Source organism: Pseudonaja textilis, chromosome 3 (genome assembly GCF_049901715.1).
Source record: "Pseudonaja textilis isolate UNSWEBS1 chromosome 3, rPseTex1.2, whole genome shotgun sequence".
Lineage (NCBI taxonomy): Eukaryota > Metazoa > Chordata > Lepidosauria > Squamata > Elapidae > Pseudonaja > Pseudonaja textilis.
This window is the reverse complement of record NC_141992.1, coordinates 150,735,314-150,762,399: the sequence shown is the minus strand read 5'-3', so window position 1 is coordinate 150,762,399 and position 27,086 is coordinate 150,735,314. Positions and strand designations below refer to the sequence as shown.

Genomic DNA, 27,086 nt, shown 5'->3' with positions numbered 1-27,086 from the left:
CAGAGGCAACATTCACGCCAACTGCAGCTGGCCTCAGACAAGAGGAGGAACTTTTGGAGGAAATCCCTGCCAACATGAGGGTATGGATGGAGCTAGCTATCCAGAAGGGCATATCAGCAGGCGTCCAACAGGCTATATAGGCAAGATGGACACCATCAGCTTCGGTTTGCGGATCTCTTTCTGAACGATCTCTGGGCATCACGGATCCACATCTTCATCAGGTACCATTGGTCAACACCGTTGACCAGGTATTGTCACAGGTGGATCCGCTATAAAGGGGGATGTCTGACGATGAAGGCCTCTCACCTGACCTCCCCATATTTACAGGATTATTCCTCCCACAATTATTTAAATCCCTGCTGTTTAAGGCCAAGAACACCGCACAGCTGGATAATATGGATACCCCTCCCCCACCAAATACTCCAGGGGAAGCAGAGGATCTCATATTCTCTCAACCAGTCACTGAGGCAGAGGTTATCCCTGTGCCACACATGTTTTCCAATTTAGTGCAAAAACAATGGGCTACAGCAGCCTCATATCCCGCTCCCACAGGACATGATAAAAAACTATAATTTGGCACCCGAGTTCTCTAAATTTCTAAACACTCCGGAAGTGGACGAGCCTATCATTGCGCTTGCATCTTCCTCAGCCATCCCAAGTGAAGTTGAAGAGGCTCGCAAGCCTGAGGAAAGGAGGGCGGAACTGGCCCTCCACAGGGCACACGTCTCGGATGCATGGGCCATCAGAGCGGCCACAGCCGCCTCCTTTTTCACCAGATCATCTCTCAGATGGCTCCGCCACCTGAGGGATACCATTCCAGCCTCAAACATTAGGGCACATAAAGATGTGGTTAAATTAATCACCGCTGCAGAGTTTTCGGCAGACGCTACCTTCAATGTAGTTAAATTTTCCTCTAGGGCAATTGCCTCCCAAATTGCAGCTAGAAGGTTACTTTGGCTCAGGCATTGGCAAGCAGATGTCAAGCACAAGTGGCACCTTGCCTCAGCTCCTATCTCGGAGAACGAACTATTTGGCAGTGCGCTTAAACCCCTCCTAATTGAAACCAGAACCAAAAAGAAAATTCTTCCCTCTCTTTTTCATTGATCAGAGTCCAGATCACCACAGCCCTTTCATAGGGGTTCCTTTCGCCCCTTCTACCAACCCTACTATCCAAGATTTCAAAGACAGCCTGGATTCAGACAACAGACAGATAGAATTGAACCTGGGGACAGATATAGAAGGTGACTCCATCCTAGGAGACAATTGAAAGGAACAGGATCTAGGCCCTTCCACAGGTCCACGTAACGACCACAATGAGATTACCATTGGCGGTCGCTTTAAAATGTGTAAAATGTGTAAAAAACTTTTACTCATGTAAAAGTTCCATCAACCGTCCTCAGGTCTCTACGATGGGGGACACGACCAAAAATCAACAAGGGCTGCCTTTTCAAGGATCCACACAGGTCGATGGTTACAACATACGCCAGTCTAGTGGGATAGGGGGGCCCACTTCCAATCACATACAGCACAAGGCCTTTGGATAGATTCAGAGAAGGCACACAATATCAACTGGCTAGAACTGAGAGCGGTGTACTTGGCACTCCGACAATTCCTCCCACATCTCCATTGCAAACACATGCTCATCTTAACAGACAACATAATTACAAAGGCCCATATCAACAAACAAGGGGACACTCATTCAAATCTACTAATGAGGGAAGCAGAAAGACTATTCCTGTGGGCCGAAATCCATCTTCTTTCTCTAAAGGCGGAGCACATATCTGGAGTAGTGAATGTACAAGCAGATTGGCTCAGCAGAGCCACGTTAGACCAATCGGAGTGGCATCTGGACCCCAAGATCTTTCTGGAGGCTACTCGGAGGTTGGGCCAATTGGTTGTTGACTTGTTTGCCTTCCCACTCAATGCAAAGCTTCCCCAATTCATTTCTCGTTACCCATCGCAGGGAGTGGAGGACGTGAACTCTCTCAGATGTCACTGGCCCATCGGACTGTTATACACCTTTCCTCCCCTCCCCGTGATCCCCAAATTGATTCAGAAGTTGCTAGAAGAAAAAGCGGACCTGCTATTAGTGGCTCCTTATTGGCCAAGGCGAGCATGGTTCACAGACCTGCAGGACCTCTCGACGGTACCACCGTAGAGGATGCCATCATCAGTCATATCGCTATCTCAAGGCCCAGTGCTACACCCAGACCCCCAATGGCTAAACTTAGCCATATGGAAGTTGAATGGCGACGTCTGAGAGATGAATACCTTTCTATTCAAGTTATTCACACTATTCAGTCAGCTCAATGTCCTTCGATGAACCGAATCTATGAGGCCACCTGGTCTAGCTTCTGCCATTGGTGTCAGAGGTTCATATCGACCTCACTTGCCCATCAATAGTGCAGTTATTAGAATTTTTACAGGAGGGCCTAAACAAAGGGTTATCACCCAATACTCTGTGGAGACAGGTGGCAGCCCTGGCTTCCGTCATATCTTGGGATGATCTTACCTCCATATCTCATCACCCTCACATTCACAGTTTTCTGCGCGATGCCAAGAACTTGAGCCCCCCATAGTGCACTGATATCCAACTTGGGACTTAAATAAGGTACTATTGGCCCTTACTACGGGTCCCTTTGAGCCAGTAAGGACTATGACGCTTCAATTTCTAACTACAGAGTAATTTTCCTGATAGCAATTACATCTGCCTGAAGAATCTCTGAACTAGCTGCATTATTGGTGCACAAAGACCTCTGCATTTTCCATTCAGATAGAGTGGTTCTCAGACCAGATCCCTCCTTCATTCCAAAAGTTAATTTGGCATTCCATAGAACCCAAGAGCTGGTGCTCCCAAATTTTTGCTCATGTCCATCACATAGGCTCGAACACCAATGGCACCGCTTGGACGTAAGAAGGGCCTTATGCATCTCCATAGAGTGCACGGCGCCCTCCAGAAAGACTAGAGGTCCTCTTTGTGTCCTTTCAGCCTAACACCCTGGGGTGCAAGGTTTCACCCTCTACCATAGGTAGATGGTTAAGGGCCACCATCGCTAAGTCGTATGACTCTCACTCGATACCAGTTTCCCAAGGCATTACTGCTCACTCCACCAGGAGTACAGCCACCACAGCAGCATGGGTGACCCAAACTACAATAGAGGAGATTTGCCGAGTTGCAACCTGGGCTTCTCCATCTCCATTTATTAGAAATTATAAAATTGACATATTTGCTTCTGCTGAGGCTTCATTTGGCAGGCGAGTTCTGCAGCAAGTTATTTCAGAGACAGTTAGGTCTGCAACCCAGACGGAGTCCCTTCCTTAGGACAGTGCCAAGCTTTGGTATGTCCCATCACTGGATGCTCTGAACAGCTCATGGGGGAAAGGGCGTTGGTACTTACCTGATACGCCCATTCTCTGTGAACTGTGAAGAGCATCCAGCCCCACCCTTTAATTCCGTCTGGTAGGGGGTCTGTTCCGGCCAGGGTTATTACATAGGCTTAAGCATATAGGGTATCAATACCTCGGCTTCACAAAACTGGGGGCGCTAAGGAGGAGTCTCGTGGAGGAGAAGGAGCATCCTCAAGTTTAAGCCCAGCCTTCTTAGAAGAGACTGAAGCACCTCCCATCACTGGATGCTCTTCGCAGCTCACAGAGAACGGGCGTATCAGGTAAGTACCAGCACCCTTTCTGATTACAATGTATATGTTAGAGCCCAAGAGGAAATAGGAGAATCTTTAGTTCAGGTCCCAGGGGACTGTTTTTTTTTTTTTTTTAAATAAACTTTATTAATTTTACTTTTTTAAAAAAAAGACAACAACACAGCTATAAATTATATACAACAAAGAGACGCACCAGTCTTGGCGTAAGCCAAGAGGGAAAGAAAGGAAAGTTTGAGAGAGGAAAGAGGGAAAGGGAAGAGAAGGGGGGAAAAGTGGGGAAAACAAAGGTAGGAAAGACAATTATAATAAAACCATATTTTGTGACTGTCAGTAAGGTCTTTTCTTCTTCAAAGCTATCGTCGGCCTTAGTCTTCTTAGCGGTGAACTATCTTTGATTAAGCCAAATATACAAAGGATTCCAATTGCTAGAATAAATTGAAGATTCTTTATTTTTTAATGCTTGGGTTAGATTGTCCATTTCTGCACATTGTAAACTTTTCTGAATGACCATAAGTTCAGTGGGGATAGAAGATAGTTTCCAGCACTGGGCAAATGCCAGTCTGGCCGCGGTTAAGATATGGATTGTAATATACTTTGATTTTTTGGATATTCGTTTATCAAAAATTCCTAGAAGGAAGGACTCGGTTTGTACTCAATCTGTTCCATGGTTATTTCCTCTAGCCAGTGCCTAATTTTTTGCCAATACTTCTGGGTTTCCTTGCATGACCACCACATGTGGAAGAAGGTACCTTCTATGTTTTGACATTTCCAACACTTGGGGCTCGTGTTGGGGTGCATCTTGGCCAATCTCGAAGGAGGCAGGTGCCATCTATAAAACATTTTATATAAGTTTTCTTTATAAGCTGCTGATTTCGTGATCTTAATGTTCCTGTTCCAGACCTTTTCCCATTCTGCTAGGGTAATGCTCCGACCCACATTTCTGCTCCACGCAATCATATTTCCCTTGACAATTTCTTGTTCCAGTTCTGTTTCTAATAAATATTTGTAAAATTTAGATATATTTTTTTTACTTGGTCCTAATAGAATTTTGTCTAGAGTCTGTAATTTATTGTAGATTCCAAATTCTTTAATGTCTTGTTTGTATTTACTATGAATTTGAAGGTACACCCACTGATCAATTATAAATCCTCGTTCTTGTAATTCTTGTCGTGTTTTTAACTTTCCTTGTAGGTCTAATAAATTTTCATACTTAATCATTTTGGTTATATCCAAATTATTAGGGTGTACTATCGCTTCCATTGGAGACAGCCAAATCGGTATTTTTAGATAAAGTTTTTTACGTACTTTTTTCCAATTAGTTAATAAAGCGTCCCTAATAAGATGCCTATGGAAATATGATTGCCTGGGTTTCCCTGATTCCCACAGAAAGGCATGCCATCCTTTCTGCATATCGTGGCCTTCTAATACTAGTGTTCTTTTGTTGGTTAGGTTTACCCAATCCTTTATCCATAGTAAGGTGGCTGCCGTATGGTATATTTCCCAGTTTGGCAAGGCTAACCCTCCTCTGCTTTTCAAATCTTGTAGGGCTTTTACGTTAATCCTAGCTTTTTCCCCTGCCAAATGAAATTCAATGTTATCTTGTTTAATTCCATAAAAAAATTTTTATTTAGTTTGATTGGAATTGTCTGGAATAAATATAGAAATTTTGGCAGAATATTCATCTTAATCAAAGCAATCCTGCCCAATAAGGAAAGTTGTAACTTGCTCCAGAAATCCAAGTCTTTCTTAGATTGTTGAAGAAGTTTGTCATAATTATTTTCTTTTAACGATTTACTTTGTGGAGTTAGCCAAATTCCTAAGTATTTAATTTTTTTTGTCACCTGTATTCCCATTGTTGTCTCTAGCTTTTTATTCTGGTCTCCTGTTAAATTTTTAGTCATTAATTTTGTTTTTCCCCTGTTTATTTTAAATCCCGCGACTTCTCCAAATCGTTCTAGTTCTTCTAATAAGTTGTGTCCTTTTTCTATAGGCTCCTCCAGAAAAAAAAACCAAATCATCAGCGAAAGCCTGTAGTTTATATTCTTCTGATTTGATCCTCAGACCTCTAATTCTCAAATTTTGCCTAATGTACGTCAGAAGAGATTCTAGGGCGAATATGAAAAGCAGAGGGGAGAGGGCAACCCTGTCTTACCCCTTTTCTATTTTTATCGGGCCAGTTTGTTCCCCATTTATTAGAATGTTTGCCTGTTGAGTGTGGTAAATTGTTGTGATGACATTTTCAAATCTGGTGCCAAGATTCATATTATATATTTTTTGAATTAAGAAATGCCAATTTAAATTGTCGAATGCTTTTTCAGCATCCAAGAACATAAATGCAAATTGTTTTTCCGGGTGGGCTTCATAGTATTCTGAAATGTCTATCACTGTTCTTAAATTATTCTTAATTTGTCGAAATGGGAGAAATCCATTTTGATCTTCATGGATATAAGTGTTTAAAACCTGTTTTAATCTATTAGCTATTATAGAAGAGAATAATTTGTAATCTGCATTCAGGAGCGAAATTGGTCTATAATTATTAATAAGTCTGTGGTCTAGGTCCTCCTTCGGGATCAGCGAAATTAAGGCTCCCCTCCACGAGTCCGGCATCTTGGCTGCTAAGAGTACCTCATTAAAAACATCCAGCATCAGTGGTCCAATTTGTTCTATGATAATTTTGTAAAGTTCTACCGGTATCCCATCCGGTCCAGGTGCTTTATTGTTACTTTGCTTCTCTATTGCTGACTTCAGTTCGGACCATGTTATTTTTTGATTTAATAATTCTATCTCTTCCTCTCCAATTGCTTTATCATTCGCTTCCTCCAGGTATTTCATTATTTTATCCTCAGAGACTTCTTCTTTTTTGTATAATTTCTCAAAGTAATTAAAAGTAATCTCTTTTTCTTCTCTATCTCCTCCTGCATATTGCCCCCTCATCCATTAATTGGTGTATCAATCTTTTTCTTTCGTTTTCTTAAGTTTGTGGGCTAACCATCTCCCTGGTTTGTTTGCATGCTCAAAGTAGATTTGTTTAGTCATTTTCAGACTAATCTCCAATTTTTCTTGTTCCAGTAAATTTAATTTGTGTTTAGTTGTTATTAACTGGTTCTGTATTCTTTGGTTTTTGGGGTTCTTTTGTAATTGGATTTCTAAATCTTTAATTTCTTGTTGTAGATTACTTTGTTGAGCATACTTTCTTTTATTTCTCATAGCATTGTAAGAGATTGTTATTCCTCTTATAAATGCCTTAAATGTGTCCCATATATTTTGTTTCGAAGTTAGATCATTATTATTTTCCTTTAAGAAGAAGTTCAGTTCTTCTTTCAGTTTATTAATATATTCTTCTTCTTTTGTTAAATGAGTGTTAAAAGTCCATCTTTTCTTTGGTTTTCCTCTACCTCTCCAGGTTATTTGAATTGGATTGTGGTCAGCCCAGTCATTTGGTAAGATTTTGCTATCTTTGATTTCATTAATCAATTCACCGTTTATCCAAGCCATATCTATTCTTGTCCAAATTTTGTGCGGGTTAGAATAATAAGTAAACTGTTCTTTTTGGGATTTAATTTTCTCCAGATATCTACCAGATTCATTTCATTCAACATATCCTTACATGGCTTAGAAAATTCTCTATTCCCTTTTTTGTTCTTACTCCTATTACTATGATCCTTCCGGTAGTCAGCAATAGAGTTAAAATCGCCAATCAGAATAATATTACCATTTTCGAATTCTGTTATTTTTGATGGAGATGTTTAAAAAATTTACCTTGATCATCATTTGGGGCATAGATTACTACCAGTAAGAGTGTAATGCCATTAATCGAGATTTGTACTACCAGCGTTCTTCCTTCAGGGTCCGCCCAGATTAACTCCGCTTTTAAGTCATCTCTCACATAGATTGCGATGCCTTTCTTTTTGTGTTTATCTGCTGGTGCTGTAAATAATTTTCCCAGTTTCGGACACTCTAGGAATTTCTCCTCACTTTTCCTAACGTGTGTTTCTTGTATGCAAATTATATCAACATTTTGTTTTATTAGTTTGGTTAGAGTCCTTTTCCTTTTAGCTCTTGAATTTAGGCCGTTTATATTAATGGAAAGAATTTTCTTTCCTTCGTCCATTACTTAAGTCTGCCTCGCTTTTTGTCTCGTAACTCTACGGCTCTCTTCTTGTGGTTGATATGGAGTTGTTTCTTCTCTTTCTCGATGTAAGTTGTCTTTCCCTTGAATTTGGACAAATCCTTCTTCTTTGTTCCTATGGCGGTTACGATCCTCCTGCATATTTCTTTGGATTTTCTCCCTAGTGAGTTGATCCTCCGTGGTTGTTAGCTGTTCTAGGAAGTTTTGTGCTTGTTCAATTGAGTCTATTTTAATTTTTCTTCCTTCCACGATATTAGCATCCCTTCTGGGATTAGCCATTTAAATGAGATTTCGTTTTTATTTAAGTAATTAGCTAAAAATTTATATTCTTGCCTCATGGCCCTCACTTTACTTGGAATCTGCTTAAGAATTATAATCTCTTTGCCCTTATATAATATTCTCTCATCTCTGGCCTTTCTATATATTAGGTCTCTCATGCATCTTCTTGAAAAACGGATATGGATCTCCCTTGGGCAATTGTGACGCCTTGCATAGCTGGTATTCACCCTATAGATTTCATCAAATTCCTTGAGTAATTCATCTTTCTCTTTTTCTACTAGTTCAGCCAACAAACCTGCCATTAATTGTTCTAATTCTTCATTTTTGGATTCCTCCACATTTTGGAACCTTAAGTATGCAGCTGCTCTGTCCATCTCAAGTTGGACCAAGGAATCTTCCATTTCTTTATTAACATTTTTGAAATCTTCCTCAGTCCTTTCTAGGTTCCTCTCCACTTGTTCCGTCCTGTTCTCTATTTCTTTTATTTTTAATTCAGTTCTTTCCATGACCAATTGCATTGTCCCAACCCTATCTTCAACTCTCTGTATATCTGCTCTCATCTCCTCTTTTAATTTACCCATTTCTTCCTTCAGTTCGCTAATATCTGCTCTGGTCTCATTATGATTCCTAATCATAATCTCCTGCATTCTAGACATCGATTCTTGCATTGATTCTTGCAGGGATAATAATGTCACTTGTAAGTTGGCATTCGTAACAGTCGGTTGTTTTTCTCCTTTCAAGGTCTCTTCTATAGTTTTCTGCGTTGTTGGGGAGGCAGATGCCAGAGTTGTCAACAAGGTCTGATTGTTCTTCCTTCCTGTTTTCAGGGCCGTGGTTGTTGTGGAAGTCATCTCTGCTAAGATTTGTTTTTGCAATTGGACAATGTTAAGAATATTATCCCAAATCACCATTCGATGTAATAGCCCTTTAAGTGTGATTACAAATCTATTTGCTATGCTTACACCCCAGACTGTTTTTTCAAGTAAGGATTTTAGATATTTAAAGCTAAAAGGGGCCTACAGTTGATAAATAAGTATTTTTGATGGGTTTTACATCACTATACACTTTCAAGTAGGTTTTGAGTAGAGGGCCTTAATCAGGAGTATGCATCTAGGTTCCATGTTTAATGTGGCTAATTTCTTCCAAAGCATGTTTCTATTTATGGAATTAAAAGCCATACTTGAGATCTATGAAGGCAGTAAATAGTTTTTTGTTTTTAATTACTCATTTTGTTATGAGAAGGTGTAAAACAAAACATTTGTCTATTGTGGAGGGCTCTGATCTAAATTGCAGTTTGTTCTTCCAGTAAGGAGGTTTCTTTTTTCCTATCATCAAGTCTTCTGTTTTATTCAAAAAGTATGTTGCACTCATCTTAGCCATGATTCTAAAAAGACTATAGTTCTATAATATTTTGGATTACCCTTGCCTCATTTTTTATATATGGAGAACTCAGGCAGGTTGCAACCTGTATTATTTATGTGGGAGAGCAACTCAGCTAACAGTGGGGCTCCCCAATCAATATGTGTCCTGAAAAGCTTCAGGAGTAGAAAATCTCCAGGTGCCTTATTCAGTTTCATAGATTAAATAGTGGAAATTCTGATAGCGATTGCACTGGAGATGAGTATGGAAGATTTTCAAATCCTAGTGGGTAAATGATTTGCTTACGTAGAAGGCTCTGGTTAGAAATAGCAAATAAAATTGTGTTTGTTTTTTGATGGACAGATTCTAGGATAAGAGATTTTACAGAGTTATTAACCAGTTTGTATATTGTATGTCATTAAATGAGGAACAGCTCTATCTAAAATGGAGAATAATTTGATCAATCTGTTTAATTCAAAAGTTACAGATTTTTATTTATAATTAACAACATATAGGCAGGCATATTAGAAAATAAAAATGTAACTGGATTAATACACTGCTCAAAAAAATAAAGGGAAGACTTAAACAACACAATGTAACTCCAAGTCAATCATACTTCTGTGAAATCAAACTGTCCACTTAGGTAGCAACATTGATTGACAATCAATTTCACATGCTGCTGTGCAAATGGAATAGACAACAGGTGGAAAGCATAGGCACTTAGCAAGACATCCCCAATAAAGGAGTGGTTCTGCAGGTGGTGACCACAGACCACTTCTCAGTTCCTATGCTTTCTGGCTGATGGTTTGGTGACTTTTGAATGCTTGCAGTGCTTTCACTCTAGTGGTAGCATGAGACAGAGTCTACAACCCACACAAGTGGCTCAGGTAGTGCAGCTCATCCAGGATGGCACATCAATGTGAGCTGTGGCAAGAAGGTTTGCTGTGTCTGTCAGCGTAGTGTCCAGAGCATGGAGGTGCTACCAGGAGACAGGCCAGTATATCAGGAGATGTGGAGGAGGCCATAGGAGGGCAACAACCTAGCATCAGGACCACTACCTCCACCTTTGTGCAAGGAGGGACAGGAGGAGCACTGCCAGAGCCCTGCAAAATGACCTCCAGCAGGCCACAAATGTGCATGTGGCTGCTCAAACGGTCAGAAACAGACTCCACGAGGGTGGTATGAGGGCCCGACGTTCACAGGTGGGGGTTGTGCTTACAGCCCAACATGGTTCAGGATGTTTGGCATTTGCCAGAGAACACCAAGATTGGCAAATTCGCCACTGGTGCTCTTCACAGATGAAAGCAGGTTCACACTGAGCACATGTGACAGACGTGATAGGGTCTGGAGACGCAGTGGAGAACGTTCTGCTGCTTGCAATATCCTCCAGCATGACCGGTTTGGCAGTGAGTCAGTAATGGTGTGGGGTGGCATTTCTTTAGGGGGCCGTACAGCCCTCCATGTGCTCGCCAGAGGTAGCCTGACTGCCATTAGGTACTGAGATGAGATCCTCAGACTCCTTGTGAGACCATATGCTGGTGCGGTTGGCCCTGGGTTCCTCCTAATGCATGACAATGCTAGACCTCACGTGGCTGGAGTGTGTCAGCAGTTCCTGCAAGATGAAGGCATTGATGCTATGGCCTGACCCACCCGTTCCCCAGACCTGAATCCAATTGAGCACATCTGGGACATCAGGTCTCGATCCATCCACCAATGCCACATTGCACCACAGACTGTCCAGGAGTTGGGTGATGCTTTAGTCCAGGTGTGGGAGGAGATCCCTCAGGAGACCATCCGCCACCTCATCAGGAGCCTGCCCAAGCGTTGTAGGGAGGTCATACAGGCAGGTGGAGGCCACACACACACTAACTACTGAGCCTCATTTTGACTTGTTTTAAGGACATTACATCAAAGTTGGATCAGCCTGTAGTGTTTTTTTCCACTTTAATTTTGAGTGCAACTCCAAATCCAGACCTCCATGGGTTGTTAAATTTGATTTCCATTGATAATTTTTGTGTGATTTGTTGTCAGCACATTCAACTATGTAATGAACAAATTATGTAATAAGAATATTTCATTCATTCAGATTTAGGATGTCTTATTTTTGTGTTCCCTTTATTTTTTTGAGCAGTGTATATCAAAAGCATAGCAGATGAACTTATTTCTAATTGGTCCATCTCATTTTTCTTTTGTTGGATATAGTTCCCATGGCAATGCCATTTGTAATGAATCTTTATGGTGTAAAGACAGGACACAATTGGTTTTGTATAGAATTTTGATTTGCAACTAGATGGGTTACAGCCATTTGCTTTATTTTAAGGAAAAGAAAATGAATCTTAAATTACTCTGATTGTCCTTGAATTTGCATTTTCCCTAATCAAAAGAATCAATTATGAACTTGCTGCTAGACAAGGGAATAATAAAAAAGAACCCCATATGGCTTTATTATTGTGCAGGTAAATCATAGGATTTTGTCATCTTTTAACAAAGGGGGTAAGTCAAATTATGTTGATTTGAATGAAAAGGTATGGCCGAAGTGAACAGTAGTATAAACTTTGAAGAATAGAATATTGACATGAATATTACAGCTGGCAAAGAAAAAGAGCTGCTTCATGAATCTTTGGCTGCTTTGTGGGTTAGACCTATGATGATGCCTTTAGGGTGGTGCTCATCTCCATTTTTTAGGTGAGGGAGCCAATTTGTCTGAAGACCTTTCTGTTGTCATGTGGCCAGTATAACTATACTTCAAGGCGCAGGGAATGTTGTTACCTTCCCTTCAAAGTGGTATCTATTTCTCTACTTGCATGCGCATGCTTTCAAACTGTTAGCTGGGAAAGTGTCTTTACCATGATTGCATTAAAATTTGACAGATAACGGAATAGGGTAAGGAAGGAAGATTTGAGACATACAAAAGTTAAATGGGATTAAGATCTAGTATTATTGTCACAACCTCCATTTCAGTGATGCTGGATGGAAACTGAATGCAGAAAGTCAGGTGGGTGATTGCGGCTTATTTAATAAGCATTGACTAAGCAAACTATAGTTTAGTATAGTGCCATGATGGCGAATCTATGGCACGCTTGCTGGAAGTGGCACGCAGAGCTATTTCGCACAAAAGAGTGCCTGGAAGAGCCCCACTGAGTGTTCACCCGCCATCCAGCTGATTGTTGGGTATCTGCCGCACATGCACGAGAGGAAGGCATGTGTGCATGCACGGGGTGAGGTACGTGGGGGTCATGCACACATGTGTAGAGGCGCACGGCGCGGGGGGCACGTGCACATGTGCAGAGAGGTGCATGGTACATGCACAGGGGGATCGTGGAAAAGGTTAGGCATCACTGGTATAGTATATGAGACTGGATTTTTTTTCCAAGTGAAGGTATTCCATCTGTAGAATCCTAAATCAGATGAATCAAGAAGCTTCCATGGTTTCCTTGTTATTGTGATGAAAATACAACAATGAAAGTTAACTGGTTGTAATACTTGACTCAAAGATGTATTTGGGGCCAGTCTGACATTTATGTCCTTTGGCAGTGTAGTAATATGAAGATGTTAATGTGTACAACGTACAATTGGTTTTCAAAACCAGTCTGTATTGAATATATCATTGTCATGCCCTCATTCAGTTTTTAACTTGAATAAATTCCATGAATGCATGGTTGTGTGTTCCTCTAAATGAGGATATGCTTTAAAAATGTGCATCTTTGTCAGCTGTGCTTATTTTACAGATATCCAAACAGAGAATTAGGTTAGCAGATAGTGAATCACAATGCAGGTAATAGTATCCTAGATGAGTCCTTCAAAGTGATCTTACTTTACTGTAATCAATAGATAATTTAAGTACAGGTATACTCCTTGACTTTCGACCACAATTGAGCCCAAAATTTATGTTGCTAACTGAAAAATTTGTTAAGTGAGTTTTACCCCATTTTATGACTTTTTTTGCCACATTTTTAAAGTGAATCACTGCAGTTCTTAAATTAGTAATAGTGTTGTTAAGTGAATCTGGTTTCCCATTGACTTTGCTTGTCGGAAGATTACAAAAGGGGATCACATGATTCCAGGACCCTGCAGCCGTCATAAATATGAGTCAGTTTGCCAAGTATCTTAATTTTGATCACATGATCATGGGGATTCTGCAACATTCACTTATGTGTGAAAAATTGTCATAAGTTACTTTTTCAATGCTGTTGTAACTTCAAATGGTCACTAAATGAACTGTTGTAAGTCTGGGACTACCTGGACTCACAATTTAACTTCTATAAAAGAAGTAAATATTCTTCGTGTATATTTAATAAACACCAGACAATAATGCTGTGTTATATGCATTTTAGAAAAATATAACTTTAACAGGAGAACCTCATTGCTCTTATTACCATCTATTGCTTAAAAGATCTTATCATTAGGGCACTTGATCTATGCAAATCCTTGCTGTTGCTTTAAGACAAATTTCATAAAAGTTATACACTAATCATAACAATGTCAATTTTAAATAGTAATTCAAAATATGGCAATTAATGAGTTACCCAAAGCAATAAGCAAAATCCATCAAGTAGGCTTCATTTTCTTAGATTTGCATTAGTATAACTTCACTTGAGCACCATTTTCAATGTAGCAAAAATGATTTTATAAGATGCTCAGTATGGAAAAAATTCAGTCTTTAACATAAATTTGAATATTCTTTTTTTCTCTACAATTTGGGAATCAAATTTTAATCCAAAATAAGTTATTAGATTTCTTTTCTCCTGTAGGTGGCAGCAAGATGTTAGCTTCTTTCAATTTCCGATGTGGAGAGCTACTTTATTCTATTTGTTCAATATGTAAAATCACTATTTTATTTTTTATTCTATAATGTTTATCTAGAAATGTTGAATTACTTGTTACTTTTAAAGTGTCATCCAGAAAAGCCAAAAAATACTGTCAATATATAAATAAAACTCATAAATTATTTTTAAAAATAAAAGTTCAGTCCTCTATTGAGTAATGGAATCAAAAAAGGACATTTTTAACTTGAAAACATTTTATCAATAGCATTTATTTTTAGAATTCTAATCATTGACATCAGTTGTCTTCCATTTTAATTTAGAGTTTATTAAGATGCCATAGATCAGGGGTTTCCAACCTTGACTTTGCTGGCTTGGGGATTCTGGGAGTTAAGGTCCACAAGTCTTAAAGTTGTCACAGTTGCAGACCCCTGCTGCAGATCATCCTTGATTCAGTTGGTGAAAAATGAATAAAAATATGAAATAGTGAGCAAAAATGCTTTGGAGAGATTAATGGTGATGAATCAGATATGACTGACCATCTTGTATGCAGAAATCTGTCTACAAAATGTAAATTGTAAAATATGCAAGTAGTCCATGGGTTATATCAATTTATTCAGCAAGTGCTCAAAGTTAGGATAGCACTCAAAAAAATATTTATGACCAGCCTTTGTACATGATTATCTCAGCATTCCTGTGGTCAAACGATCAAAATTTGAGCATGTTATGACCGGCCAGCATTTAAACCCCTGGCCCTGTCACCCCAGCTGAGCTTTGTCAACTTCTTTCCCTGCCTCCCTCCACTTGCCTCACTGATGCTGGCTGGCCTCAATCTCTGTGGTATGGGGGCTCTGTCAACTATGTATGCAGGGCAGTCTCTCCACCACTTCCCCCTCCCTTGGCCAAGTAATACCTTTGGCAAAGCAACATTCACCTCTGAGGGCAGACGACCTCTTCTTACCATTTGGTGAGTGTAGTGGTGAGAAGGAATTTTTAACCATTGAGTAGAGAAATGGGGGAACCATTCAACTGCTGCTGCCAATGCTGGTGCAGCCCAAACATCAGCTCACAACCATGGATTTGTGAAACTTGGCTGATCCTGTTTCAAATGCTTACTGTGAAAGTTAGTGGTGCAGCTGTCAAGGCCCAGACTTAGATTCTGAATCTGAGTCTAAAAAAGAAGCTCCAGCTGAATCTGTGGTATGTAAGCCACAGGAGGAATCACATGTGGCTGATCAAACACAGGCAACACCTGAGCAGCTGAAAGAGTCAGGGGAGGAGAATTAAAAACTTCCCAGCCATAGGCAATGAGTAGAGAGGGAAGCAGAACAGAGAAGGTTTATTACGTTTCTCTCCAAGCAAAGAAATAAACCTGATTGGTGACAGCTCGTATAAGAGCAGCCTGTATAAGAATCTGTTCTACCCCAATTGTGTTTGATAGAAACAGTGTCTGATATACTGCTTATGTGCGATGTTGATGTGTGGATTCCGCTTCTTGGACTTTGGGCAGGAATACATGGAGCACGCAGAGTCTTCCAGGCCTTCCAGGCAAGGCTGGTGGTGGGCTGAGACTGGGGAAGTGGGCAGAGTATTTACAGAGGCACCCTGCATTGTAGGCTTGAGGCTGGGCAGCAATGGCAAACCCATTAAAGAGTCAAGGTGAAGAAGATTTTGAAAATCATCTTGGGCAATGGTGGCAGAGGGTATCAGCAGAGAAATGCAGTAGCCTCTTCATTTTGCCATGCTGTATGGGGCAGCCAAAGGACAGAGGTGGGGGGGAGGGGAATTGGCAGATGGAAGTTGAAGCAAAGGCAGTTCATAAGAAAGGTATACGGTCCATTCCTGATAACCAGGAATGATGGGACAGCAGTTGCTGAGCAGCATAGTCATATATTTCATTTAATTAAATATTCACTGAGCAATGTAAATTCTGGTCCCAATTCAGGTTGTAACCCAAGAACTACTATAAAGCAATTTATAAATTGATCCTTGTCTTGACAATGATATCGTCACTGGTATTATTATCAGCATTACCATGCCAAGTTGCAACAAATGGGGGGGGGGGATTTTCACTGGCATCACAACATGGAGTTGTGTACTAGGAATTTTTTTTAAGTTTCTATATGTACTATAGGCCTAACCCTCCATGGCTTTTGAAAATAAATGTATATATGAAATTGTATATTGATTTGATCATTGTTTATCCAAGAATAAATATTAATGTATAATTCAATCTTTAGCTGTACAAAATATTAATTTAAAATTTTGAATCAATCTATGAATCCTTTAGCTCAGCCTTTTCTATGTATACACTGAGTTCTCAAATTTATGTAATATTGTAACTCCCTTTAAAATTTGGTGTTTTATTTAATATGTACTTATATTTAAGCAGAGTTCAACCTATTGTTCGAATATACTTTATTAAACTTCTACAAAAAATAAAATATAAAAAGCAAGCAAAAATTATTTAAAAAGGGAAAGGGAAGATGCAAAGGAATAAAGAAAGCCTAACAGAATTAAAGAAACAATAACTTCAAACTTTCTCCAATACTTACAAATATAAAATATACAGAACATAGAATCATAGGGCTGGAAGGGATCCAGAGTTCTTCAACCCCCTGCTCAGGGCAGGAGACCTTATACCATTCTGGTCAAATGGCTGTCCAGTTTATTTTTAAAAACCTCCAATGATGGAGCACACACAACTCTAGGAGGCAAGCTATCCCATTGATTGTTCTCACTGTCAGAAAATTTCTCCTTACTTCTAGGTTAGATCTCTCTTTAACAAGCTTTCACCGTTATTTGCTGCCCTGCCCTCTTGTGCTTTGGATAACGTCCATCCCCTTGTCTCTGTGACAGCTCCTCGAGTACTGGAAGACAGTTACCATGTACCCCTGTAATCCTTCTCTGCAATAGGCTAGACATACCTAGTTGCTTCAACTGTTCATCATACAATTTAGCCTCCATAGTAAGTGGTACATGTGTGTATAATTTCTGGTGCTACTTTAACCCCAATGTTTTTTATTAAGCAATGAAAAATATATGGACTGAGTCTAAGGTGATAGTCTGGGTTGCCAGAGAGAATGCCAGCTACTTTGCTTCCACTATTTGTTTTTCATTTCATTATGTCTATCAGGTGAATAAAGATAACAGAACCAGATATCTGGTATATTTATGCTTTTAAGAGCCTCAATATAATTTAATTATGCTACTACGTGTAAACGATTCTACTCTATAAAGACTGAAGTATATTTCTTATCTGTGTAGCTGAATAATTTCATACATACAGGTGGTTATTTCTATTTCTTTTTCTTTTTTTTACTTGGCAGATACATAATGAGCATATTGATGCAAGATAAATTTAGTGAACAACTATAAAATGCCCAGGTTTGGGTCAACAAAGACAGTTCAAGTTCAGAATTCTGTCAGCGATAGCACCATGGTGGAGAAACCAACTGGAAGAAAGGTATAAAAAGAAACTTAAGATTACCTTTTAGATAATTTATGGAAACAGAATCTTTGTGAGTTAAAAACAAATAGTTGAATAAATGGATTTTAATGATGCCAAAAGGAATTGTTATAGTAACATGCTAAAAAAAATCCTACTCCTTTGATATATTGTTTATTGTATTTTTTTCTTTTTTGTAAAACATTTCAGTGTGTCATATATAATTGGTGAAATTGCTTGAAGGTAAACTCTGTTTCATTTAACATACTGAAGATGATATTAGCATTAATAGCATTAATTTTAAGATTTAAAGCAATAGTAATATGAGGTGAGATGGGAAATTGTATTATGAAAACTATCACTTCCTGTTCTATCTCAGCAAAACATCATGCAGTATGAAATATTGGAATAGAATAGACTTTTTTATTGCCCAATAAAAACACACAGGGAATTTGTCTTAGTGCCAATGCTCTCAGTGTACATAAAAGAAAAGATACATTTGTCATGAGTCAAGAATCATAAGGTGCAACCCTTACTAATAGTCATAAGGTACAAGAAGAAGAGAAAAATAATTAAACAGTTTGAAGTTTATCTTTCTCAGCAAAGACCGTGAGATTTTGTTGAAAGGAGGCATTGCTAATTAGTCATTTCCTGTTTATGGAGGGGAGGTCTTCTGTATCTATAATTTCTGGAATAGTCATTCAGGAACCAATCAAAAACAGTACCATAAAAACAGATTAGGAATACAAGTTAAAATAGGCAAGAAAATGGTAGGTGAGCACCTGACCACCCTAGACAAGTGCAAACCACCAGGACCAAATGGATTATACTCCAAGATTCTGAAGGAACTGGCAGACGTGATCTCAGAACGATTGAACTATATTTTTCAGAGATCCTGGAGCACCAGGAAGCTACAGGGGACTGGAGAAGAGTTGATGTAGTTCCCATTCTAAAAAAAAAAATAGATCCAGGAAACTACAGAGCTATCAGCCTGACTTCAATACCTGGGAAGATTCTGGAAAAGATAATCAAACAATGAATCAGCAACTATCTGGAGGCAAACAAAGTCAAGCCAAAACAGATCATGCCAGACAAATCTTACTGCATTCTTTGACCAGAGTGATTCATTGACAAATTAGTGGACCAGAGGAATGCTGTGGATAAAATTTACTTGGACTTCAGTAAAGCATTTGATAAAGTATCCATAACCTGGTACTTTTATATATATATATAAAAGTTTTTAATTTTTTTAATTTTACACATCTCTTCAGTGAGCAACATGATTCCGGATTATAACACTTGTACATAGTCATACTTTCATTTCCATGAAAGTATTTCACTCATCTTTAAATAAATTTGCATTTCATATTTCAATTCATTAATTCAAGATCATTTCATCCACACATAGGTTTTCAATTCTTTATCCCCTATTATTTCCATGTTCAGCTTACCACCTATTTTATTTTACATTACACATCATCATTATCCTTAATTTTCTCTAAGCCGATATATAATAAACAATCTAAAAAGAGTAAAAGTAAAATAAAGTCAATATATTTAGGATCCACATCGTATTTTTCATTCCCCTACTTTAATCATAATAAAATAGTCCCACTGTACACTTCTAATATTCATTAAATAATCAACTGTATATTTTAAAATGTATATATTTTAAAGTATCCCCCCAGTAAATCACTAAAATAACTTCTTAATATGTCTCATTTTATCTTCACTTTACCTATAATCATTAATAATCATATTTTTTCTTCCTTTCCACTTTGCCAAAGTTTATCAATGAATTTTAATTCATTTCCATTCCCCTGTTTTTAATCCTCCAAAGAAAGAGTTTATAATAGCATAATTCATATACAATTCATATTCTCATATATATATATATATATATATATATATATATATATATATATATATATATATATATATAGTTATAGTTATAGTTATAGTTATAGTTATAGTTATAGTTATAGTTATACAATCCTAAAATATTTCCCAGCAAGTTTTAGACTAAATACCAATATACATTCCCATGTGGTATCCCCCTTATAGAATCCCTAACCCTTATCTCTAAATTTTTTGGCTTTATTATTTCTTTTAATTTTAGCCAGCTTTCCCTTTTCTAAGTTTCCCCAGTCTTTCTTCTTTTTTCCTTTTGGTATTTTCCTTATTCCCCTCTGCCTGTCAGCCATGTTTTCCCCCACACTCTCCAGTTCTCTTTTTGGGGGTTTCTTCTTACATTATTTCTTCTTCTTCTTAATCTTGGGAGCCTTATCTCTTTTATTTGCTGGCTCTGGTGTCAATGTCTCTATTTTAAATCCTTTTATATCCTTTGGCAATGGTTCTTGTTCTCCATATTCATCTGGGCTGTTGTTTCCCTCTTCCGACTCGTCATCTCTGAGCTTTCTTTGTTCTTCTGCAAGCTGCAGCGCCATTACTTTACTAATCATTGTGTCCAGCAATTTCATTCTTTCTTTTAACATACCTCTCACAATTTGCAGCTCTGACTTAAATTCTTTGCTTATTTCTTCCATTTCTTTATTAAAGATCAAATATTTCTATTATAGTCCTTGCCAAAAGTTTCTGTTTCTCTCACTTTTTCTTTCTTCTGTTTTCTTGTCACAGTCAACCTCCAGCAGTCCCAAAACATTGTATTCCTTTATATTTTACTATAGTCCCCTCTTAAAAAAAAAACTTCCGGGGTTTTTTGTTGTATTAATAATCTTTTATTCCATTTCTTCTCTCTTTCAAATATATATGCGACCAGTAATTTTCCATAAAAATATAAAAGAGGAAAATCTTTAACCATTAGGTGGTGCTCTATATCACTTTCTTTTCAAAGTTTTTTTTAAATTCTATTTTCTGTAGTATTAATGTTAATCTTTATCCATTCCAAATAAGTCCAGCATTTTATCCAATGCCTAATTAATGTCCAATTCTATATATTAGTTCAAATTTTATCTCTGATTTCATATAATTCTTTTATTTCCGGTTTTTTCTTTACCTTATATTTTCCTCTTATTCTCCATTTGCCAGTACCATTCTTCCAAGCAAGGAGTCTTTCTTTCCGCTTTTCGGGGTTTTCAAAAAAAATATTCAAAGTCTTTTATCCAGTTACACGTTGCTCACCACTTCCACTCTCCGGTACAAACTTAGATCCTGGCAGCTTCCCATCTTCAGGGCAGCCATTAAACTGCCGCTTCTCCCTGTCTTCTAGGGGAGTAAGTACCAAGCCAGGGATGGGAGATGTGGCTCCCCTCAATCCAGCTGGTGGTCTCCCCCTCTTCCCTCACCCCTACAAGGTGGGTCGGATGGTTCAAATCCCTTGGGGACCCCTCCAACAGAGCAAGCATGGATCAAAGCCGTGCACAATCACAGTCTCTGGTCCATCTTTGACGGAAATGCCACCGGAAGTCCATAACCCGTTACTTGATAAGATAGAAAAATGTGGATTAGACAGCATCACCATCAGATGGATTCGTAACTGGCTGACCAACAGCAGTCAATGATAGTCCTCAGTGAAACTGCATCTACATGGAGAGAAGTTTGCAGTGGGGTACTCCAAGGCTCTGTTTAGGCCCAGTACTCTTCGACATCTTCATCAATGATTTGGATGAGGGGATAGATGGGGAACTCATCAAATTTGCAGATGACACCAAGCTGGCAGGAATAGCCAGCACTCCAGAAGATGGGCTTAAGATACAGAAGGTTCTTGACAGACTTGAATATTGGGTGCTATCTAATAAAATGAAGTTCAGTGATAAGGTTCAACATTTAGGCAAGAAAAACCAAATGCAGAGGTATAGTATAGGACAGGTGTTACCTGGCTCAATAGTAGTAATTGTGAGAGAGATCTTGGCGCCCTAGTAAACAATCACTTAAATATAAGCCAGCAGTATGCTGCAGCTGCTAAAAAAGCCAACACAGTTTTAGGCCGCATTAACAGAGGAATAAAATCAAGCTCACATGAAGTGTTAATGCCGCCTTGATAAGAAGACACTTGGAATACTGCATCCAGTATTCCAAGTGTTGCCATGTTGTAAAAAAGATGTTGAGACTGTAGAAAGAGTGCAAAGAAGAGCAACAAAGATGATTGGAGGACTGGAGGCTAAAACATATAAAGAACAGTTGCTGGAATTGAGTATGTCTAGTTTAATGAAAAGAAGGACTAAAGGTGACATGATGTGGCAACCCCTAGCTATCTCAGGGTTGCCACAAAGAAGAGGGAGTCGAGCTATTCTCCAAAGCACCCAAAGGCAAGGCAAGAAGCAATGGATGGAAACTAATCAAGGAGAAAAGCAGCCTAGAACTAAGTTTAGTTTAGTTTACTTTATTGTCATTGCACCTCGTACAACGAAATCAAACACCATCTTCAGTGCACATCATGACCATGACCATGAAAATAAACACAAACACACATCCTTCACCCTTTGCACATTGAACCGGAAACCCCTGACACCACCCCAACACTGTACTATACAGCAGAATTCAAAAGAGCTACTGCCTGGGATAGAAGCTGTTTTTCAGCCTATTTGTCCTTGTTTTTATTATTCTGTACCATCTGTCAGATGGTAATAGTTCAAAAAAAGGCTTCCCAGGATGAGATGGATCTTTGAGAATGTTTTGAACTTTCTTAAGGCAGCGGGAGCTATAAAGTTCTTCCAAAGAGGGGAGAGGGCAACCATTGATCTTCTGGGCAATGACATTAACCCTCTGGAGTGCTTTCTTATCTGCCACTGTGCAATTGGCAAACCATACAGAGATGCATTATGTTAAAATGCTCTCTATGGTGCAGTGGTAGAAGGTCACCAGCAGTTTCTCATTCAGTTGTTGTTTTCTTACAAGCCTCAGGTAGTATAATCTCTGCTGGCAGAGCAATTTCTCAAAGCACTTCATGATGATAGGAGTGAGTGCCACTGGTCTGCAATCGTTGAGGTTATTGATAGGGAACTTCTTTGGCAGCAGAACAATGGTGGAAGCCTTCAAACAAGATGGAATAGTGGACTGGGATGAAGACCGATTGAAGATCCTGGTAAAGACTCCAGCCAACTGATCAGCACAGTCTTTAAGCACTCGGACAGAGATACCATCAAGACCGGCAGCCTTTCTAGGGTCCACAGCCCTCAGAATGCTCCTCACCTCCTGTTCCTCCACAATGAGGTGGGGGCTACAATTGGCTAATAGTTGTGTTTTATCTGTCTCTGATGTCTCCACTTCAAAGTGAGCAAAGAAATGATTCAGTTCCTCTGCCAATGAAGCATCCCCCTCAGCAGGGATGACATTGGTCAGTTGATGGTTTGTAATTTGTTGAATCCCTCACGACACCTGCCTCATGTTATCGCTATAAAAATTATCCTCAATCTTCCTCTTATAATCAGTCTTGGCCTTCCAAATACCTTTCTTCAGATTAGCTCTGGCAAGACTGTATCTTGCCCCATCACTGGACCTAAAGGCCTTGGTCCTGTCACACAAGAGGTGCTGGACTTCCTTGGTCATCCAGGGTTTCTGATTGGGATAGATCCTAATACGTTTATCCACAGTGATAGTATCTGTGCAGTGTTTGATATAGCACAGAACAGTTGCAGTGTGCACCAGGGTGATAAAAGATGTCCCAGTTTGTGTTCTCAAAACAATCCTGAAGTTGCTGGGAAGCATCTTCTGGCCAAGATTTCACTATCTTTATTATAGGCAGAGATCATCTCCTAAGAGAGATGTAAGCTAGTGCTAAAAGTAGTGACATATGGTCTGATTGTCCCAAATGTGGTAATTGTATAACCTCATAGCAATGTTTGATGTTGGTATACTTTGTCCAATATGTTTGCTCCTCTAGTAGCACATTTAACATGCTGATAGAATTTAGGGAGCACTTCTTTTAAATCAGCTTGATTAAAGTCCCCCGCTATGATATGCACAGCATCAGGATACTTATTCTGCTGATTACTAGCAATGTTATACAAGAATCCCAAAGCTATGGTAGTATTGGCATCAGGTGGGATATATCAAAACCACGCTGAATTCCCGTGGAAGATATATGGGTCTACATTTAAGAATCGTATACTCCAGATCCATGGAGTGGTGGCCGTCTACAGTCTTTGTATTGATACACCAGCTTTTGTTCACATAAAGGTTTAAACCTCCCCCTTTGATCTTGCCACAATCTCTACTCTTGTCCTGCCGGTGAGCTATGTAGCCTTCCAGCTCAACAGCTGCATCTGGAATGAGTGAATGAGGCCAAGTTTCTGTGATTAGCAAAACACAGCAGTTCTTGATGAATTTAGTCTTTGCATTCTGTAGCCTTAATTCATCATTTTGTTAGTCAGAAATCTTGCATTGGTAAGTAATATACTTGGAATTGAAGGCTTGTGTGGAAACTTACGCAGCCTAAAGAAAACCCTAGCACGGCATCCTCTCTTCCTCTTCCTGTTCTCCTTTCTCCACCTCTTCCTCCTTCCTACAGGGATAGTGATCCATGGCTCCCCCAAGGGCCTAGCTGTCTCCTTCGGTAGGAGAAATTTCCTGACAGAACAATTAATCAGTGGAGCAACTTGCTTCCAGAAGTTGTGAATGCTCCAACACTAGAAGTTTTTAAGAAGAGAGTGGACAACCATTCGTCTGAAATGGTATAGGTTTCCTACCTGAGCAAGGGGTTGGAGTAGAAGACCTTATTCTATTATTCAGGACCTAAAAATCATGATTAGACAAGAGTTGAGAGAAACATTAACAAACATTTGATGGCTGAGATTTTGTTCAAACTAGTATAAGAATACTTTGGCTCTGAATAATGAAAAGGTACTTAAGAAGGTTTTAACTCTGTATTGTTACAGTATTGTTATAGATCTGCTTAATAAAAATTGTACTACAAGAGTGCCTAGCTAAAATATTCACATGATTTAGTGGTGGAGTGCTTGGTTTTTGATGTCTAATGTACAGATTTTTCTCATTAATTAGATAATTGAACAGCAATCAGTTTTCAGTTCCTGAAAAATGATAATTCTCTGGGAGCATATCTCTTTAATGTATTAGATTAAATATATAGCAGAGGCTTTCCTATTGAAGATGCACATATATTATCTTACATTTATCAATGTTGTGATACATCATTAGGCTCTTCTGTGCTCCTTTGGATCATTTTCTTCCTAGCAGTCTCTCGAATAACTAGTCCAGCTATTTTTTCTGGAATAAAATGAACTTTCTTTGGATCAACAGAGTGATCAAGGAACAATACCTGACAACAATTTAGCATGATCACAGAATTAATATATTTTACCTTCTGAATTAATGTGTTAAAATATTATTGTAAATTGTTGCATACTAATATTCCTGTGTTTGCCTGTTTCAAAAGACTAATACATTGTTGTAATAAAACATATGTTTATAGAGTTTACTGAGTGTAAATAAGGAAAATTTAATTGAGGTTTTTAAGACTGTGCCAAAATTACAAAAAACTTTCTTTTGTAGATATAGTGTGTTCTCTTCTTTGAAGGCTTGGCTTGAATTTCTGACTACAATAGTGTTAATAAGCTATCCTGAACAATAAAATAATCTATAAATGTATACTGAAAGAAGGTATACATTTGTGTTTATTCTGTAAACAAATGTTATAGAATTTCAGTCAGAATCAGTGAGGACATTTTTAATTGGTATGATTGCAATGAAGGCTTACTTCTGAATTCAAATAGTCTTTGGTAAGCATCAGTAATTGGGACCAGAATTTCCATCACTAAGCAATGTGATCGTAAAGCACAAAATATCATGACCACATTGCTTAGCGACAGCAATCCTGACATGCACCACTGCCATTGTTAAACAAGGATTATAAATTATTAAGCAAGTCCCAGACCATTTGCAAACAGGCCAGCAATTAATTAAGGTGCAGTGTGAACATGGTGGTACTGGAGGTGGCTGTTGCTAAGTGGTGGAGGGTGTGTGAGTGGCCTGCAAGGTGCAGCACAAGTATGACAGAACCAAGTGGCTAGTGCGGGGCAGGGAAGGATGTGGTGAGTGGCACATACCATGTTACAGGGTCGGGTAGCTTTTGCCAAGCAGAGTATAACAACAACAAATGATTATTAAATGAGGACTGCCTGTTAATAATGTGAATTAAGTATGCAAAATACATTTTCTATTGAAAAAGGTATATAGTTAGTAACATTTTATGCTTTCAAGGAACCCTTCGAATAGCATTGTCAATTATAGTAGATTAAATCCAGATTAAAGCAAAAATAAAAAATGAACCTTTAGACTTTGTTCTTAGAAAATTATTTATTTATAAGGCATACATGCAGCTTTATATAGTTAAGCAAAAAAGATAAGAGCTGAAACATGAAGAATTTATCCAATTATAGTTAGGTGCAACCAGTTAGTTAGCCAAATCTTTCATTAGATTTAACAATTAAAACAGATTTATACACAAGTTACTTAAATGTACTGTATGTTACAAGTTTAAATTCTAGATTTATGAATATCTTCTGTGATAATATGCAAACTCAGTAGAGGAATTCCTTTCATTTCACTGCTGCAAAATCTCAGCAGTGATGTATTGTCAGGATAATCTGCAATACAGTATGTAGGTTTAGCTATTTTCAACTTTAACCTTCCAGATGTGTTTCACTATTATAAGTCTCAAGCAATATACAATTAGTTCATCTGTGTGTCATGGTCTATTATTTATGTGCCTATTAATGATCATATCTTTTAAATACTGTTTTAAATTGCATAAGTGAATGAGGTTTCCTTGCCATTATTTCATATAATAATGACTTTGGAACTTTGAGGGATTTATTGAAAGAAATATATTAATCTGTATGCTACAAGAATATTTTAAACAACAACAATCTTACTCCAAATAATTTAACTATAACAAAACCATGAAAAACCATTTATGCAATTTAGCTATGAAATATTTAGCATAATTGGTAAAAGAGGGGTGTAAATTGTCCTGTTTTACATTTGACATTTAAAAAAAAAAAATTCCAGTGATGATTAGAGGGATGGATGGATTTAAGAACATAATGATGAGATTAAAGAGGGGAAGGAGGAGGAAAGCTTATCCTGGATGAGGTGGCTTGAATTGTACCTTGAATTGTACTCTGAAGCATATTGGCAACCAGTGCCTCTTGTGGAGTAGAAGTGTTACATGTGTTGAATAACTGGGACCATTTCCTATCTATGCTATTACATTCTACACCAGTTGAAGCTTGAGAATGCTTTTAAAGGGCAACCCAGGTAGAGTGTACAGTTCACATTGGAGATTACAACATGAGTAACAGTGAGCAGAGCTTCCTGGTCCAGGAACAGGCACAATTGCTACACAACTGAAAGGTGTGCAAAGGCCTCCTACCTATGTTTGTGACTTGCTCTTAGGAACAGAAGCTATAAGTATAGGAAGCTCCCCAGATCATGTTCTAGACCTGTTTGTGGCAGTGCCACCTCACCCA

General features: G+C 38.5%; 1 protein-coding gene across 9 annotated transcripts in view; it reads left to right on the top strand.

The window, feature by feature from the left end:
* ANKRD12 (ankyrin repeat domain 12) overlaps positions 1-27,086 on the top strand; it is a 73,835-nt gene that overhangs the window by 9,987 nt on the left and 36,762 nt on the right. For 7 of the 9 annotated variants that reach the window (XM_087931073.1, XM_026699387.2, XM_087931069.1 and 4 more), the window contains exon 2: positions 17,519-17,655. The exons of the other annotated variants lie outside the window; for them this stretch is intronic. Coding sequence is in view for 4 of the 7 variants with exons in the window: in XM_026699387.2 (XP_026555172.2) it covers positions 17,569-17,655 (87 nt within the window). In the remaining 3 variants the exon portion in view is untranslated. The remainder of the gene's footprint in view (positions 1-17,518; positions 17,656-27,086) is intronic. 9 annotated transcript variants of the gene reach the window in all.